General features: G+C 38.5%; 1 protein-coding gene across 1 annotated transcript in view; it reads right to left on the bottom strand.

Moving 5' to 3' along the window:
* GMPS (guanine monophosphate synthase) overlaps window positions 1-20,716 on the bottom strand; it is a 51,571-nt gene that overhangs the window by 24,084 nt on the left and 6,771 nt on the right. Inside the window, exons 2-5 of the mRNA XM_008142218.3 lie at window positions 18,849-19,030; window positions 12,771-12,885; window positions 2,981-3,078; window positions 1,690-1,793 (exon numbers count right to left, since the gene is read on the bottom strand). Of these exons, the coding sequence (XP_008140440.1) occupies window positions 1,690-1,793; window positions 2,981-3,078; window positions 12,771-12,885; window positions 18,849-19,030 (499 nt within the window). The remainder of the gene's footprint in view (window positions 1-1,689; window positions 1,794-2,980; window positions 3,079-12,770; window positions 12,886-18,848; window positions 19,031-20,716) is intronic.

The raw sequence follows: 20,716 nt of genomic DNA, 5'->3' as shown, positions 1-20,716 counted from the left end.
AGTTTTCTTATACATCAGCAATGAAGAAGTAGAATTTGAAATTTAAAACACAATTAACACCCCCACAAAAATGAAATACTTATGTATAAATCTAACAAAATATGTACAAGATCTCTATGAGAACCCAGTTACTCCCAGCCGCTTCCACCTCTGCCACACTGTTCCTTACACCATTCTCTCCTTTTCTGATTACTACCATAGATTTCTAGTGAGCCTCCCGGCTTCCACATTTGACTTTGTCTTTTCTCCTCATTATAGCCAGGATAATCCTGAAGTTAGATCACATCTCTCCTTAACCCCACCTCACTATGAGTAAAGCAAATGACTTCATAATGGCCTCAAAGGTCCTGTGTTCTGGTCCCCAGTAACCTCTCTGGCCTCAACTACTAACACTCTCCCCCATGTTTACTCCACTCCAACCAGTCTCCTTGCTGTTCCTCAAACATGGTCCCATCTCAGAAGCTTTGCACTGCTCTTTCCTTTCTCTCCAAATATCCAGAAAGGTCTGTACTTCCTTCCTTCATTTCCAATATCATCTTACAGAAATACCTTCCCTGAATATCTAATAAAACAACTCTAATCACACATATTCTGAAACACTCCTTTCTTCACCTATTTTTTCAATGTACTTAATAAACACTGACAACCGATCCAGTCTGTATAGTCTGTCCCTCCCCTACACTAGAAAGTAAACAAATATTTTGTCCATTTTGTTCATTACTGTATCTTGGCACCTAGAACTGTGATGGTACATAGCAGATACTAAAATATTTGTTGAATGAATAAAAATACATAAGCCACCTACCACTGCTGATCTTTTACATGAAATAAAAACATGTCACTATGAAAACCATTCTTATGCTAATATATTATCCTGATAAGTAACTGAGGGCAGTTTACTCAATTCATTTTAGCCATAACAAATCTTTTTTTCAACTTATTATTTAGATATGGCATTTCAAACAAAAAAGAACTTTATTAATTAACCCACTTTTTTCTTTTTTTCCAGAATTACTTGTAATTTATTTACATTACAGTTATCTAGTAAGCAAGTGATTACAAACAGCCAGAAAAGCAAGTCCTCTTCTTCTTCAAAAAAAAAAAACAGAACAAAAAATGGTTTCAGAGTATGGGTTGACAAGCTTTCTACAGAGAGCTAGATAGTAAAAATGTTAGGAATACACATGAACAGTCTCTTTCTTTTATTATAACCCTTTAATAATGTAAAAATCATTCTTAGTTCCACATACAAAAACAGGACTACTTGCTGGATTTGACTCAGAGGTCAGTTTGCCAACCCTGGTTCAGAGAAATTCTGTTTTGCAGCCATTCAAGATACATGCCTATGCATAGCTAAGAAAGGCATTTAAAAAGGCAATTATAAATATAGCACCCTAGAAAGAATGGCAGTTCTCAAATTTTTCCCGAGCTATAAAAAGTATAGCGGCTGTTTTATATCTGAAAAACTTGTTAGGATAAACATTTTTAAAAGTATTTTAGAGCAAACCAGTGACTTATAGATAAGCCTTCTAATACTAAATTCCCTTCACAAATTAATGAATGATTAATCCTATGACATTTAAGTTATCTTTTAAAAATAAGAAAAATCAAAAACAGTATCTCATAAGAAACATATTTTAGATTACTCAGATAAATTTTTTAAAATCTGCAAAATTTTAGAATTTTCACCTGCCACGATGTTCCCAGAACGTGCCACAACCTTGAATCCATCAGCTACTTTATCTACACTATCTCCATGAGTAAGCAAAACAATTTCTTCCTTCTGAAGGCCCCTAAACACACAAAAAGTAAAATATAACACATAAATATGTAAATTAAAGACATGATTAATGGGTTCCTTTACTTTTTTCCCCCAGCTTTATTGAGATATAATTAACTTAAACACTGTGCAAGTTTAAGGTGCACAACATAATTATATATACAGTGAAATAATTACAGTAAGGTTAGTTAACACATCCATCACTTCACATAGTTACCATTTTGTGTGTGTGTGGTTGAGAACATTTAAGATCTACTCTCTTAGCAACTTTCACTTATACAATACAGTGTTTCAACTGTAGTCACATTCATCTTATAATTGGAAGTTTTTTCTTTTACTTTAGAAATTCTAGTTTGATCAGGAAAATAAAAATAAGCATGTAACAGTGCAACACTGCTGGAATTTAATTTTTTTTTATCCATTATTTTAAAAAGCCAATAAAAAAATATTAAATCTAGCTCAAAAAATGGGCTTAATCCCAAACATAGAAAAAAACAAAAAAAGAAAGCAAGTGACTAACACTTAAATTTTCTGGTCTTTCTGAAAACTCAGCAAATTTATTTATTTACTTGTTTTAGTAAAGCAGAGATAAGTAATTCTAGGAAGCTAGTGAACAGCTCATTCACCAATTTTAAAGTTATACACCTAATATACTATCATGTAGCAATGAAATCAGTTAATAAATTCACTGTATTAAAAAGACAGCATACCAGGTAGTTATGCTCAATGTAGATAAAGTTCAGAGGGAAACAAAGCACATATTAAGAAATGAGTCCAACAAATAGGTGGATTGCTAAGTAACAACAAGAATGTGGTATGGGAAGGTATATAAATGCATTTGGTAGATGCAGGACAGTTTACAACGGTATCCATCTGCCACATCTGGCATACATGTTTAGAATCACACTCTACATCAAAGAGTGAAAAGGGAAAACTACAAATGTTGAAATCACAATACGCAATCCCAAATAGGTGTCCAAGACTGCAGAGGTGCTTTTAAATTAAATCATAAGTGCTTTCCTTATTCCTAGTGAACATCACCACCTCCTCTGCTGTTTTGCCACCCAACTGGAAAATAAATACTATGACAATTACACCTTTGGCCAATAGTGAATTACAGTCTCCAATTTTGAAGCATAACAATCACAACTTTAAATTAATCTACTACTATTCTCATTCATCTAAAAATATCTGTAATACCTGAATAATGAGCATGTGTTATCCATGGTAATACTGAAGACTCCATCTTCTCTAACATTTTTTTTGTGCACAGTACCTCCAAATACTTTATTCATCATCTGTTCAAAGATAAAATAAATTAATGTTAATATAAATCAAAAGAAAATTAGCTATTTTCTTAATTACCCTAATTTCATAATTATATTCCTTGTTTTCAGGATATATTATGTCTATGACCAAAAAATAAAAGAAGTTTGATAAATGTAGATACCTTGGCATTATTATATAATTATACAATTAATTAAGAGACACAGTTATAAAACAAAACTAGATTAAAAATCTGACCTGAGGTTAATTTCCATTAAACACCGGCAGATTTTCCATTTAGTGTACTTTAATTAATTCATCTATTAAAAGTAAGTTTCTCTAATACTTTCATCTGAGTTCAATTTAAAAAGTAATATGAGCTTCTTAGGAAAGGCTATAGTAAACAACATAAGATTTGTGGTATTAAAATTAGATATGTATAAATTCCTCCAACCTGTTTAATCTGTGGCCCCAAAGGAACAGTCTGAAAGCTGGAAGAAGACTGTGCTATGGAGATGGGATAAGCAAAACAATCTGGTCTTTTAATTAAACTCATTTGTTCAAACCCCATATATCTACAGACTTTTATTTCAAACTAGAGGCCCGGTGCACGAATTCAGCCTGGCATGCGGGATTGGGCCAAAACTGGCTCTCCAACATCCCCCTAGGGGTCCCGGATTGCGAGGATGCAGGCCAGGCCAAGGGACCCCACCGGTGCATGATCAGGGCCGGGGAGGGATGCAGGAGATTGGCCAGCAGGAGAGGGATCGTGGGAGGGCTCCAGGGCGTGTCTGGCCCATCTCACTCGGTCCTGATCGGCCGGACCCCAGCAGCAAGCTAACTTACCAGTTGGAGCATCTGTCCCCTGGTGGTCAGTGCACATCATAGCGAACAGTTGAGCAGCCTTAGCATGTCATTAGCATATTACACTTTGATTGGTTGAACGGCCGACTGGTGGACCGGACACTTAGCATATTAGGCTTTTATTATATAGGAGGATGGTCTCTTCATCCTGTCCTTCCTTGTATCAATCAATCTTATTTACATTTACAAATGCCCAAACTCCCAAAACCAAATAAATACAAACACGATTTTTACAAACATTAAATTTGCCTTGATATCATCATTACAATTCATATTGATATGTTTGCTCCATAATGGGTGTGATAAGATATCTGCCATAACAATGCCAGTTGACCCAGACTCCATCAGAAAAGCAAGCAAATGCTACCTAAATGTTCATTCTTATAGTGCAGTGGCATATTCTTCAAAACCATCACCAAATGCTGCCCTCTATATTCTCCTCTTAAGCATTCACAATAAGCCTTCCTGCAATGAAAGTTTGGGCTAAGCCTATCAAGAAAGAAACTTGCTAAACCTTGTTTAACCCTTTGTATGTCATAGGCGTCTATAGATGCAAACTGGTTTCTGTTTTGGATGCATGGCAGTTAACTGGTTAAACCCAATACAGGTATAACTCATTTTTATTGCACTCACCACTTTATTGCTCTTCACAGATGTTGCCTTTTTTTTTTTTTTTTTTTTTACAAATTGAAGGCAAGACCCTCCACCAGCAAAAAAATCACAACTCACTTTATTGCGGTGGCTAGAGGCTGACTCCTTGAATTATAGGACAAAGTGTAAGTCCCTTATATTGAACAAAGACTTGTCATTAAATGGCCACTGTCTAATTTCACCTCTTATCTTACCCTTCATTCTTTACTTCAGCCATTCAAGGTGTGTAATTAGCAAACAGGACATGTTTTCACGTCTCTTCATAGTACCAAGGGACTAACAAAGTATGTGGCCCAGAGCAGTCATTCAAATGTGCTGAGTGAAATCTGCTTCTATATACTCAAAGAACCTTGTATCAATGAACCTCTAACTTGTAGTTCTTAATTAAAAGACAGCTGAACCATCAAGATAACCAAAGCTGTTGAAATTCTATACAATTTTAAAGTCCATAAAGTTCAAATTAAAGGCTTTTTTATAAAGCCAATGGCTTGCAGTAAAGATTAAAGCTATGTCACCTGTTCAGAAGGCTTTCATACTTATTTTTGGTTCCTGACTATACAACTTAAGGTTGAAAGTGCAAGGAGTTGAAGCCCTGACCAAGTAGCTCATTTGGTTAGAACATCCTCCCCATAAGCCAAGATTGTGGGTTCTATCTCCAGTCAGGGCAACATACAATCAACCAGCGAAAACATAAGTGGGTGGGGCAGCAAGTCAATCCCTTTCCCTTTCTTTCTTTCTTTCCTTTCTTCTCTCTCTCTCTCTCTCTCTCTCTCTCTCCCCCTCTCCCCCTCTCCCCCTCCCCCCCCTCCCCTCCCTCTCCTCCTCTCCTCCTCTCCCCCTCTCCCCCTCTTCCCCTCTCTCTCTCTCCCCCTCTCCCTCTCTCTCTCTCTCTCTCTCCCCCTCTCTCCCTGTCCCTCTCTCTCCCTCTCTCTGAAATCAATAAAACAAAAACAGTGCAACAACAAACTGATGTTCCTCCCTCTCTCAAATCAATATATTTTTTTTAAGTGCAAGGAGTTGAACAATCAGCTAAGTGTGTGTTTGTGGGAGATGGGGATAATTTTCTGTGTAATAAAGATAATTTACTGTCTTATTAAATTTTTGTTTTAATATTCTATTTTAACTTAAAGAAATGGTTTTCAGCATGGATTCCTGAAAATCCCAAAGTCCTAAATGCCTCAAAGAAATCCCTGTAATACTACTCCAGGTCTACTACCCCCATCAGATCAGCCCCTATTTTATCTATCTTATATGCCAAAACTTTACAATATCAGGTTTGGGAGGAAGACAGAGAAATTTTGTAAATAAAAACAATTTGACAAAACCTGTGGTGTGTGTAAAAAATCAAGTGCTTGTAATAAAGATGTTTCTTAGAACTCTAAAAAACAACAATAAAAAACCCAAATGAAATTATAAAGAATGAAAAGTCACACAATCTAGAAACTATCTGCAATAAAGTCACAAGCTATAGACTGTTTGCAATATACATAATTGGTGAAAGTTTAGTATTCAGCATATACAAATGAATTTTTTTAAAAGACAATTTAATAGAATACAGGCAAAAATCATGTTTTACAGTAAAGCAGACACAACGGCAAATAAGCATACAAATTTTACAAGAATAAGGAAAATGAACACTAAGTCTACAATGTGATCCTATTTAGTGCCTCCTCAGATAGAAAAATACAAACAACAAAAAAGTCTGACCATGTCAAGGACTGGCAGGGATACAGAGCACAAGAATTTTTATATACTGCTGAGGAAACGTACACGGGGAAGAAGAGTGTGTTTTGGAGTGGGGGAGTTGGTGGGAGAGACTGGGAATATCATTACTTAGTGAAGCTGGGACTCAGCATTTCAACTTATGGTTGGTTACCCTGGAGAAAAGTTTGTGTATGTACAACACAGAAGACAAGTACAAAAATACTTATGGCAGTACTGCCTGTAATAGCAAAAACTGGAAAAAGACCAGTAATACTAACAGTGGAATATATAATTAATTTGTGCTATATTAAAACAATAAATTCAATAGTGAAAATAAGTAACATACAATTAAAATGTATTAACACGGATGAATCTCAAAACCAAAGTTGAAAATAATACAAGCAATACGATTTCAATTATATAAAGGTTAGTGGGCAAATATATTATTTCACAATATAAACCTATGTGAAATAAAGTGTTACTCCTGGTGGGAGAAGAGAAAAATGTGAAGAGAGGAAAGTATAAAGGAAGTTTCAAAAGTTCTACTAATATTCTATTTACAGTGCTAAGTGGGGGCAAATTAGTAATAAAGATAAAAGAAGGAAGCAAAGAATTTTTTTCTCCTAAAGATTTTCTTCTTCTTCTAAAGAAAATTAACAGGACGCAACTAGAAAGGCTCATACAAGAGAGTATAGTTAATGGAGAAATATGGTACATAAATACGGAAATTACTAAAGTTTCAGGATGCCAAAGGGGTACACAAAGGTACACATTCGAGTGAGGCCTCTGGTGCTAAAATTGCCCAACTAAGTCCCTAAGAAGTGGCAAGTCTATTCCATTATTCTACTATGAAAGCTGATAATATAAAAGCAAACCTTTTTTATGCGTTTAACATAAGTACGCCTGGCTCTGGCTACCATAACATCCCTATTGAATGACAGCAAAATGTGGCCTTATAATTATATGGAGAGCTGACATAATGGGGAAATAGTCAGCCTCTACCACTTAAATTAAGGAAGCATTTTCCAGATCAATTTTACTATAAGTGGGTGGGGGAAAAAATCCTGCAAGACTTTTCTTTACAAGATGTTAAAATGCCTCTCAGTATACCAAAACCCTTTTAACTTAATTATAAGTTGTGCTATATAATTAATATTGACTACTCTGGCAAAGGAGATCAATAAATTACATCCTGGAGCAAAGGTATATTTTTTAGAAGTCAGCCAATTTCCAATGTTTAACACAATTGGGGTGAAGGCTCTTCTAAAAAATATATTCTTTAGAATATTAAGTGGGAAAACCTAAAAATAAGTTATTTATTATCCAAGTCAAATTCATAATCACCATTTGGCTTTTCAGAAAACATTAACGGGGAAAACGAGCCTTTTACTATGCAATGCTTATTTGTCTATAGAAGAAAGTATCTACTGTAGAGTTTTTACTTTGTACTTGACATATTCTTAGTGATCAGTATTTCTTTTAAATTAAAGTGGATAACCATAACAAACAATTAGCAAGAAATGAAGTCTGGTAAAGCTGTTTTCAAGACCAGTGATTTTTAATATCCTGCTCTTGTATCTAAAATAGAAATAATAAAATATTCACATTTTTATATGAACACTAGAGGCCCAATGCACAGGTTTGTGCACGGGGGGGGGGGGGGGGGGATATCCCTCAGCCTGGCCTGCACCTGTCGCAATCCGGAAACCCCAAGGGGATGTCAGACTGCTGGTTTCAGTTGGATCCCTGGCCTGCGGAGACCAGGCGAAACCAGCAGTCCAATGCCACCTGCCACTCCTGTCTGCCGTTCCCACTCATCCCGGCTCTGATGTGCCTGGCGCGGGCTCACGCCCAGTCAGTCCCAATCGAAAGAGGCTTGCGCCGCCACAATGGCGCTCACCAGCCCTGAGCCCTGTGCCTGGCACCCGTTGGTCAGCTGAGCGGCACTCGCACTGTGGGAGCACACTGACCACCAGGGGACAGCTACTGCATTGAGCACCTGCCCCCTGGTGGTCAGTGCATGTCATAGCAACCGGTCGTTCAGTTGCTTAGGTTTTTTTTTTTTTTTTTTTTTTTTTTAAGGTATTATATGTGTACATATCTTACCATTGCCCCCCACCCCCACCCCACTCCCATATATGCCCTCACCCCCCAGAGTTTTGCGTCCATTGGTTATGCTTATATGCATGCATACAAGTCCTTCGGTTGATCTCTTATCTTCCCCACCTCTCCCTACCCTTCCTGCTGTAATTTGATAGACTGTTTGATGCTTTACTGCCTCTGTATCTATCCTCAAAAAACTGAAAATGGAACTCCTATTTGACCCAGTAATCCCACTCCTAGGAATATATCCTAAGAAACTGGGAACACCAATAAGAAAGGATATATGCACCTCTATGTTCATAGCAGCACAATTTACAATAGCTAATATCTGGAAACAGCCTAGGTGCCCATCAGCTGATGACTGGATCAGAAAACTATGGTACATCTACACAATGGAATACTATGCTGCCATAAAAAAGAAGGAATTCTTACCATTTGCAGCAACCTGGATGGAATTGGAGAACATTATGCTGAGTGAAATAGCCAGTCAATGAAAGAAAAATACCACATGATCTCACTCATTTATGAATAATAAAGAACATTATAAACTGTTGAACAAAAAGATAGATACAGAGTTGCTTAGGTTTTTATACATAGACTAGCGCCTGGTGCAAGAAATCGTGCACTGGGGGGAAGAGGGGGGTTCTCCCTCTGCCCGGCCTGCATCCTCTCCAATCCAGGACCCCTCAGGGGATGTCCAATTGCCTCTCGCAATCCGGAACTGCTGGCTCCTAACTGCTCACCTGCCTGTCTGCCTGATCGCCCCTAACCCCTCTGCCTGCCTGCCTGATTGTCCCTAACCACCTCTGCCTACCTGATTGCCCCTAACTGCTCTCCCCTGCTGGCCTGATCACCCCTAACCGCCTCTGCCTCGCCCCGCTACCCAGGACCTGGGCTTCCTGCCGCAGGTACCCAGGACCTGGGCCAGCTTCACCTGAGCTGGCTGCAGCCACAGGTGACCGTGAGCAGGCGGCTTTGCCTGAGCCACAGAGGCAAATGCTGGCGCCAGGGACCATGGGGTGGGAGGCTTATCCCTCTCCCGGGCCGCAGTGACAGGCTCTGGTGCCCGGGACCATGGGGTGGGCGGCTTGTCCCTCTCCTGGGATGCAGGTGCAGCCACTGGCACCCAGGACCGCAGGGTGGGTCCCTCTCCCAGGCCGCAGCCTGGCTGATCCCCATTCCTCTCTCACGAGCTCATTTGTGCCTGACTGGTCCCTATTCCTCTCTCTCAAGCTCATTTATGTCTGGCTGGTCCCCATTCCTATCTCCCCAGTGTTGAGTGTCTGAGCCTTAATGGCATGAGGGTGTGACACCCATTTGCATATTAGCTCTTTATTATATAGGATAGATTGATTTATATTTCTTTGGTAACTCCAGAGTCAGTTAGAAGAAAATATATTGGTCTGTTCACTTTCTACCTTTTAAACAGCTTTCCCAGTACAATATTCATATTAAAGCACAATTTCAATCAGACTAGGTTTTTTGCCCACTTACAAAAATTTAAATTATGTTCAATACAAGAACTTAAAACAACTCAGCCATTAGGGAAAAGAAAACATCTTTATCAAGCCATTTATGCAAGAAATTAACCTTCTGCACTCGGATGTCGAGTGTGACTCGACACGGTTAGCATTAGAATAAAGGAATCGAGAAAAAAGCAAGCGAGTGCAAAGGGTTAAAAATTAACAGATAATTCTTAATAATCAATTAGGGAGGACCAAAATATTATGAGGAAATTAAAAAGCTGATTTTTAATTAACACCAATCCCATTTTGGTCAATTAGGATCTCACAATTAGATTAATTCCACTTGTATTCTGACCTTATCCTCCCTTCCACTTTAGTATGTGCTATGCCAGAAGTTGGTCAAAAGGGAAAAGAGGTCAAGATAATTCACAAACCAGTTAATCCACAGTCACTATATATATTTGGCTATTCTTATCATGGCAGAAAATTCTGCATTTAAAAAAAAAAAGTATATTGCTTCTGACACTAGCTAGAAAAGGCAAAATACCATAACATGTCAGTTACTAATACTGTGTTACTCAGGGAATACTTTCCCATCTAATTCAATTTTTAGATGATCTGTTAAATAAAATGCATTTTTAAAATGATCTTAACTGGAAAGTCATTTTGCTTATCACCAGGGATAACTTTTCTTAAATGTATTTATTTATATTGCCACCTCCTCAGTAAATAGGTCTTATTGAAGAAATCATCTATATACTGTATATAAAACCCTAATATGCAAATAGACCAAACGGCAGAACAACCAAACAACCGGTCGCTATGACGTGCGCTGACCACCAGGGAGCATGCGCAGACCATGGCGGGCATCGGCAGCAGGTGGTAGAGCACAGAACATGGTTGGTGTCGGCCGCGGCGGGATGGTGGAGCAGGTGAATGGCGGCACCAGACCTAGGGGGAGCGCTGGTCAATGTCACCGGGGCAAGCCTCTGGTGGTTACCGAAAATTATTTGCTCCTGTGCACCATGGCCCTGCCCGGTGCTCAAACCTGCTGCAGGTGCCAGCTCCACTTGCACCTGTGGCTGGTGCCAGAGCAGCCGCTCACACCTGCTGCCAGAGCCTGGCACCGGCCCCAATCGCTCGGCACCATCAGCGGGTGTGAGCAGCAGCTGCCGGCCCCGATCGCCCCTCAGGGTTTCTCCACCTCCCCCTGCTCTGAGGGGCAATTGGGGCCGGCACCCACTTCTCGCACCTGCTGCTGGCGCCAGAGCCACCACTCACACCCACTGCTGGTGCCAGCCCCGCTCACATCCACAGTTGGCACTGGAGCCGCCACTCACACCCACTACTGGCACCAGCCCCAATTGCTCCACGCCGTCAGTGGGTGCAAGTGGGGCCAGTGCCATCAGCATGTGGGAGCGGTGGTGGTGGGAGCGGGGCTGCAAGCAGACAGAAAACTAGGGGCCACGGGAGGAGGGGCCGGGCGGGGGCGCAGAGGATGGGCCAAGACCTCACGGCCCACAATTCCTTTCAAGGTGCACAAATTCGTGCACTGGGCCCCTAGTTCTTTGATAAGTGAGAATTTAACATATTATAGACTCAGTATTATCTATCATCTTATTCAATAACTAGAGGCCCCGTGCATGAATTCATGCACAGGTGGGGTCCAGCCGGCCCGCCCTGATTGGGGCCGATCGGGCTGGGCTGGCTGCGGGGAGGAGCCGTTGGCTGTTGGCCAGCCGCCCCCACCCCCCCCCCCCCGATCGGGGTAGGGGAGCAATCAGGAGTGGGGCCAGCCAGAGGGAGGGGCTGCAGGCCGTTGGCCAGCCAGCCCCACCCCCTGTTCGAACTCCCGGTTGAATTCCAAGTCAAACTTCCAGTCCAAGGGACAATTTGCATATTAGCCTTTTATTATATAGGATCACATTCTACTTACCTGTTAAACTTATACTACTTAAAAATAAAGTAAGCAAAAAATACATTAAATGAGCCAAAATGTATTTCTAAACATTTAACTCATAGAAGAATAGCTTATCTCAACATCTCCATTAGTCCCTATTTATTCTTGCTTTTATACAGCTCCAAGGTACAGATAATTAATAATATTACAGTGACCGTCATAACCAAATGACCAAAATTAACATCACCAGTCAAGACACAAATCAACATTGTATGTCTCCTAATGATATGCTCTGGGAAGACCACAGCATCTCTTCTGTGGTACTCCTGCCAAAAATATATGACCTGAACCTAACAATGAAGAAACATCAAACAAACCAAAACTGAGGGATAATCTAAAAAGTAACTTAAAAATAAAATCTATCTAGGTCATGAAAAAGAAGGAAAGACAAAGGAATGGGTCCAAACTAAAGGAGTCAAAGAATCATGACAACTTAAATACAACGCATGGTTGGAACGGATCCAGGATTTACAAGGGACATTAATGAGAAAAACAGTGAAATGTGAATCAAGTCTGTGGATTAGATTCTAACACTGAATCAATGTTCACTTCTGACTTTTAGTTTTACTGTAGTTATGTAGGACAAAGTTCTAGTACTTAGGAAATACAAAGAAAGGACATCATGTCTGCAACTTACTCTCAAATGATTAAAAATGTCAACAGAACTGAGCAAAAGTAGATATGAGCTCTGTCTACTATTTCTGCTACTTTTATGTAAATTTGAATGTCAAACTTGTTTTTATTTTAATGAACAGTATTGTTATATGCAGTAATAGAGCTACTTTTCTAAAAATAGATTCCCACTCAGGTCCATTCTGCCTTACCAGTGTAACAACTCACAAACAGATATAATATGCACAAATTATCTCATACAACTAAATATCCTAAATAGTCTAAAGACAGAAAATACTAACAGGGTAGGATTCACAAACAGAATAAAATTAAGTCAGCTCTTAAGGCAAATTTACAAATGTACCTGCATGCCATAGCAAATTCCAAGAACAGGCTTGCCAATAGTGAATATTGCTGGATCAAACCAGGGAGCATCTTCTGCGTACACAGAATTAGGTCCTCCGGAGATGATAATAGCACTGTGAATTTAAGCAAGAGAGTCAATGGAGAATCTCTAACTGCTAACTTTTATACAAAGTCTACAGGTGCAGTGAGTTTATGTTTTTGGTACATTGTAGATATCTAGATTCTATCACAACTAATTAATATCCTCCCAAAGAGCTTAATTATACTTACTCTACTGCAATGTGTGGAAGCCTCAAGTCAACATTTATTTGTTAATAAGCACAACTTCCAAATATATAAATACTAATGTTTCTGTCTATTAAGGTGGCATAAATTTGTTTTGATTGTTTTCATTAATGGAAGAAGTAAATGAGAATTCTAAAAGATGGAGAACATACATGTCTTTCTGGGAGGTAAGGAGTAAAGCAGGTCACAAAAGGACAATTAAAGGTATGAAGGCTCTGGATGTCTCAGAGCAACATATTCTACAACAAAGAATGGCAAAATGTGAATAATTACCTAACTTGGCCTCTTCAAAACCTGTCCAATATTCCCAACAATTTTACTTGAGACCCAGGAAAAGGAGCTAGCATCACTTTTGCCCCATATGCCCCAGAATCGAGGTCAATATTATAACTTAGCTACACTACAACTCACAGAGCATTCTATAGGTTAACTTGAGAATCAAACTATTAGTATAAAGGAAGCTACAAACTGAGGCCCATGTTCCTCACCAGGCCACTGACACATCAAATTTGACCTTTAGTATTCACTCAAAAAATTTAGAACATTTTATTACTAGTAAGAATTTGACAGAAAATTCAGATTTCTGGATTTTATTTAAGAAAAAGAAGGGAAAAATCTGGCAAAACTAGGCCTTCACTCTCAGATGGCTACAAAAAAACAAATCACAGAGTTGCACTATCATACTATCATACATATCATATATGCTGTCCAGTTTGCCACACATGCCCACTTACATACAACAGGCAAACTTAGGTCCTTTACTCAATTTAAAATATTCTCAGACTCATCTTAAGTCTGAGTTTGCAGGAATCCTGATTTATCTATATTTCTAAAGGAAAATGCATTCCAAGAGCTAACCAAAATCTACTTATAAATAAATCTGGATTATACAATTTATAATTAGTGGCTGCCTGCCATGTAAAAACATATAAACTAAAATGCTAGGCTTGATATATCCAGAAGAATAATATAACAAAGTCAAGTTCATAAAAATTTCTCAGCAAGCTAGAGCATTTATTTTATTTTTTAAATATATAAATATATTTTTATTGATTTCAGAGAGAAAGGAGAGGGGAGTGAGATAGAAACACCAATGATAAGAGAGAATCATTGATTGGCTGCCTCCTGCATACCCCCTCTACTGGGGATCGAGCCTGCAACCCCAGGTATGTGCTCTTGACCGGAATCAAACCCAGGACCCTTCAGTCCACAGGCCGATGCTCTATCCACTGAGCCAAACCAGCTAGGACTATTTTTTTTATTTATTAAGTTCATTGGAGAGACAGTGGTAACATTATATAAGTTTCAGGTATACAATTCTATAATACATTATCTGCATATTGCATTGTATGCTCACCACCCAAAGTCTAGTCTCTCTCTGTCACCATAAATTTGACCCCTTTACCTTCTTCATCCTCCCCCGACACCAAGCCTTTTAAAAAATATATAACTAGAATTTAAGTGAGCTCAAAAGCCCCACTTTTGGAACTTTGTATTAGTAACATGAATTATGTTATATATATTTTGTTAGCCCATCTTCTTTAGAAAGAAACTGAAGACAACCTACTCATATGATAAATATAACATCTTTAAGACAACAATCCTAAAGGGGTGCGTCAGGTTAAACCTAATGGTAGATATATAACCTGGCATCCTAAATATGCAGAAGCTAAAATTCTATAAAATATATGTAATATTCACAACCTCTGTAATTTCAGTATATTTCATTTTATTAAGGATAACCACTACAGGACTGCCCAGCATCCCACATTAATCTAATAAATAACTCAAGGCTCTAAGAGTCATAATACTTAAAAAGGCAATGGTCTTAGCCAAGGCTAAAAAACTCAAGCAGTACTTACACCAATTACAAAAATTCTCATCTCAGTAAATCTTGAGAAAAGCTAATCACTCATTCTGAGTCTTCTATTTCTATGCTGCTATTATGTTGAAACTAACTTACAATTACAAGGCCCAATAAGACATAAGGCATTCCAGGTATCAATTTTATGTTATCAAGCAGATCAAGGTTCTACAAACAAGTAGGTTAAGATGTCTCTTATGTCATAAAACTAACATTTATTCAAAAAAAGGGGGGGAGGTGTCAAATATTTATCTCAGTGGCAAAGATCACAGTAATAAAACCCACATAGTTCCTATTCTCCTACAAAGAAAAGAAGCTCTAGGCACAAGCAAGACCTAGGAACTATTTATGATCAAGTGACAAGAAAAACAATTAAATTTCTATTACCAAGTATTTATCTATCCTACTCTAAAACAATTAGTCTGGGTTAATTTGCTGGGAATGTTTTGTTGGTTTCTTTTAGGTTGTGGAATGAAGAAGCTTGGATTTGACAAAGAGCCATTTGGATTTTTCACCGTCTTTGATTCTCTTAAAATTGATTCTCAATGGTAAATGAAGACAGATTAATTAAATAAACTCAAGGGTCCCTTCGTACTCTAAAATTCTACAGTTCAAAAAAAATAGCTGTTCCCAAACCACTATGCTCAATTAATATTTGACAAAGGAGGCAAGAGCATACAATGGAATCAGGACAGTCTCTTCAATAAATGGTGTTGGGAAAATTGGACAGATACATGTAAAAAAATGAAACTAGACCACCAACTTACACCATACACAAAAATAAACTCAAAATAGATAAAGGACTTAAACGTAAGACGAGAAACCATAAAAATCTTAGAGGAATCCACGGGCAGCAAAATCTCAGACATATGCCGAAGCAGTATCTTCACCAATACAGCTCCTACAGCAATGGAAACTAAAGACAAAATAAACAAATGGGACTACATCAAAATAAAAAGTTTCTGCACAGCAAAAGAAACCATCAACAAAACAACAAGAAAGCCCACTGCATGGGAGAACATATTTGCCAATGTTATCTCCAATAAGGGTTTAATCTCCAACATTTACAGGGAACTCATACAACTTAACAAAAGGAAAATAAACAACCCAATCAAAAAATGGGCAACTGACCTAAATAGATCCTTTTCTAAAGAGGACATCAGGAAGGCCAAGAGTCATATGAAAACATGCTCAAAGTCACTAATCATCCGAGAGATGCAAATCAAAATGACGATAAGGTACCATCTCACACCTGTCAGAATGGCTATCATCAACAAATCAACAAATGGCAAGTGCTGGCGAGGATACGGAGAAAAAGAAACCCTCGTGCACTGCTGGTGGGAATGCAGACTGGTGCAGCCACTGTGGAGAACAGTATGGAGTTTCCTCAAAAAGCTGAAAATGGAACTCCCAGTTGACCCAGTGATCTCACTTCTAGGAATATATCCTAAGAAACTAGAAACACCAATCAGAAAGAATATATGCACCCCTATGTTCATAGCAGCACAATTTATAATAGCTAAGATTTGGAAACAGCCTAAGTGCCAATCAGCAGATGAGTGGATGAAAAAACTGTGGTACCCTGGCTGGTTTGGCTCAGTGGATAGAGCACTGGCCTGCGGATTGAAGGGTCCCAGGTTCGATTCCGGTCAAGGGCACGTGCCTGGGTTGTGGGCTCGATCTCTAGTAGGGGGCGTGCAGGAGGCAGCCAATCAATGATTCTCTCTCATCACTGATGTTTCTATCTCTCTCTCCCCTCTCCTTTCCTCTCTGTAATCAATAAAAATATATTTTTTAAAAATATTTAAAAGAAAAAACTATGGAACATCTACACAATGGAATACTATGCTGCTGTAAAAAGGAAGAAACTCCTACCATTTGCAACAGAATGGATGGACCTGGAGAGCATTATGCTAAGCAAAATAAGTCAGTTGGAGAAAGATAAATATCACATGATCTCACTTATTTGTTGAATATAATGAACAACATAAACTGATGAACAAAAACAGATATAGAGACAGAGAAGCATCAATCAGACTGTCAAACCTCAGAGGGAAGACGGGAGGGTGGGGGTAAGGGGGAGAGAACAACCAAAGGACTTGTATGCATGCATATAAGCATAACCAATGGACAAAGACACTAGGGGAGTGAGGGCATGAGCGGGGGTTAGGGGAGCAATGGGGGGATAAGGACACATATGTAATACCTTAATCAATAAAGAAAGTTTAAAAAATAGCTGTTTTAACCTGCATCTGAAGACTAGTACAGAGTTAAGTAAACCTGCCTTTTCAGATTTCCAATTCAGTATAATTCAGAAACAAGAATCACAGGATAATGTATACATGTCTATGAAGTCTTTAAATGTGAATTTTTTGCTCTTAAAATAGTTGTTTTTAAGAAAAAATTAATTTTTGAAAGAAACAATGCATTAACATTTAAGAGCCAATTAAGGATATAAACTGCAGTTGCTTAGTTCTGGATAAGAAAGAGTATTAGCTTAATGCAAGGGTGGGGAACCTTTCTTCTGCCAAGGGCCATTTGGATATTTATATCATCATTCATGGTCCATACAAAATTATCAACTTAAAAATTAGCCTGCTATATTTGGTCAAACATTTAATCAACTCACCCCTAATGCATTGTCAGGGCCAGACTAAATGATTTTTCAGGCCTTATATGGCCTGGCCAGAAATTTTCCAACCCTTTAATGAGAAAATGCATAAAATTAACCAGAAATAGCTGTTAAAGGAAGTAACGTGTGTGTGTGTGTGTGTGTGTGTGTGTGTGTGTGTGTGTGTGTGTGTGTGTGTGTTTGCTGTCATTTGGACTAGTTGTAAGAGTACAAGCTGTGGAATTAGCCCTTATATTAGACTTAAGAAATCATCTTTTAGAAATTATTTTCTTGGCATAGGAAGCAAAATTCTGTGCACAGAGTTCTTCTCATTTAAGTATTCTAGCCACTATATATAGTCCTTTGATGAAATGCTCTGGGATCAATGAATGAATGACCACAATAGCCTTACATAGTCTTATCCAGTAACCTTATAAAACACTAGAGGCCCGGTGCACAGATTCATGCACAAGTCGGGCCAGGGGAGGGGCCGAAGGCAGTTGGTGGGCTTACCCCGCCCCCTGGTCGAACTTCCAGTTGAGGAGAGGACAATTTGCATATTAGCATTTTATTACATAGGAGGATAAAACATCCAAATGCAAATCCTGCCCTAGCTGGTTTGGCTCAGTGAACAGAGAGTTGGCCTGCGGACTGAAGGGTCCCAGGTTCAATTTCAGTCAAGGACACATGCCTGGGTTGTGGGCTCAATCCCCGATCCCCCATAGGGGACATGCAGGAGGCAGCCAATCAATGATTGCCTCACATCATTGATGTTTCTCTCTCTCTCTTCTTCCTTCCTCTCTGAAATCAATAAAAAATATATTTTAAAAAAACAAAAATAATGCAAGTCCTCATGACTGTGCAATTAAAATTAAGGTAATCTTTTTAACTGAAAAACTTAAATATTTCCTTTTTTTTTAAATCGCCGAAACCGGTTTGGCTCAGTGGATAGAGCGTCGGTCTGCGGACTGGAAGGTCCCAGGTTCGATTCCGGTCAAGGGCATGTACATTGGTTGTGGGCACATCCCCCGGTGGGGGGTGTGCAGGAGGCAGCTGGTCGATGTCTCTCTCTCATCGATGTTTCTAGCTCTCTATCCCTCTCCCTTTCTCTCTGTGAAAAATCAATAAAATATATTTTAAAAAAAATAAAAAAATAAAAAATAAAAAAAATAAAATCAGAACCATGGGAAACTTCTTATAAAACCATTCCATATCATATATCTATTTAAAAAAACACAGTGCCCAAGCAAGTTAATAATAAAATACCCTAAAATGTAAGCTCAATATCCTCAGAAAAACATAAGAAAAAAGTCTACCGGAATCCATGCTCTTTTATAGCAAATGCTGGTGTTTCCAATGGGAAGAGTTCCGACTGCACGAACAGTTCCCTCACTCTTCGATCTATGACTTTCCCGTACTGAGCACCCGCATCCAGAATGACCACAGCTCCTTCATAGTGGTGGCAGCCATCCTTAATGTCTCCTCCAGCATTCTCCAGCTGCAAATATTAATACAAACATCTACTTTAAGAAACAGTTGTCACGGTCAGCTCCAAAAAACACACAGAAACAAAAACTGTTAACTTAGAACTTTCTAAGTTGCCAATTCAAAACACTTCTTTTAAAGTGAAGATTTTCATAAGTATCCATATACTAGCATACATAAACACTTTAATAAAAGCTACCCTTTAGTGACTATATGATATAGTCACTTTATATATATATATAGTGCATCCTACATTATTATCTAATAATATGGTAAGCATACAATCCAGTCATGCCAAAATATAGTCCTGATTTATGTCTGTTATACTGATATTATTAATAATGCCTCTTTCAAATCTCAAAAGCATTCAATTGGACCAGTGGTCGGCAAACTCATTAGTCAACAGAGCCATATATCAACAGTACAACGATGGAAATTTCTTTTGAGAGCCAAATTTTTTAAACTTAAACTTCTTCTAATGCCACTTCTTCAAAATAGACTCGTCTAGGCCATGGTATTTTGTGGAAGAGCCACACTCAAGGGGCCAAAGAGCCGCATGTGGCTCGTGAGCCGCAGTTTGCCGACCATGGAATTGGACAATAAATTATATGGTGACCCTACCTAGTACTCATGGCTTTCCTATGATGGATGTACTGATGAGAAACTGTAAAATTTGATGCCGGAGTGTAAGTATGCCCAAATTCACTTTATTAGGAAAATGATATATAAGCATCTAACCCGTAACATAAAATTAACTCGGTGTGCTGAAATATTTTCCTGGAACTGAGTACAAAAGAATGCAAGTGTAGGTGGGTATGGATAAAACATGACTGCTTATGTACTGAAATCAGTCAGGTTATAGTGCCCTGGCCAAGTAACTCAGTTGGCTGGAGCATCATCCTGTACACTAAAAGGCTGTGGATTGGATTCCCAGTCAGGGCACATACCTAAACCTAGGTTGCGGGATAGATCCCCAGTCGGAGCACAGATGGGAAGCAATCGATGTTTCTCTCACACTGATGTCTCTCTCTCCCTCTTTCTCTCTCTCAAGTCAATAAAAACATATCCTTGGGTGAAGACTAAAAAAAAAAAAAAAAAAAAAAATGAGTGATAGGTACATTCATTTTAGTCTAGTCTCTATGCTGTTCTGAATATTCTAACTTATGAAAAGGCTTTTAAAATGTGTAAATACAATGAAAATCCACTTGGAGGAAGCATATAGGCTATGGTTCCATTTTTAAATATTTTGTGTAAAACACAATAGTGTATGTGTGCCTGTATGAAAAAAAAAAAAAAGTCTAAACAGAAATACACCAAAGTATTAACAGAGGATATATCTGAGTGATAGTACTTCAGGAGATCTTAAATTTTTCTCTCTATATTCTTTGGTATGTTCTAAATGTATACAATAAACATATTTTGAGTTTTTCCCGCCTCCAGTTGTAAAATTTGTACATAACAAAAAAGTGTAAGTCAGTCTTTTTGGCTCTTGTATATCCCTTTCCCTTTATGTGAAAAAAAATAAATGCAGATCTCATAACACCACTAACACTTCTTCTACTGTAATGAAAAAAGCAATGATCACAACCATCTACAGAGGAGGATTTGCAAACGGACCAATCACATGCCAAAAAGAATTACTCAGATCTTAAATATGGTTTTAATTAGGAATACTGAGCAATGTAGAAAAATCAGGTCA

The sequence above is a fragment of the Eptesicus fuscus genome, chromosome 3, assembly GCF_027574615.1.
Source record: "Eptesicus fuscus isolate TK198812 chromosome 3, DD_ASM_mEF_20220401, whole genome shotgun sequence".
In the NCBI taxonomy this organism is placed as follows: domain Eukaryota; kingdom Metazoa; phylum Chordata; class Mammalia; order Chiroptera; family Vespertilionidae; genus Eptesicus; species Eptesicus fuscus.
Note: the sequence above shows the minus strand (reverse complement) of the source record. Positions and strands in the feature narration are given on the sequence as shown.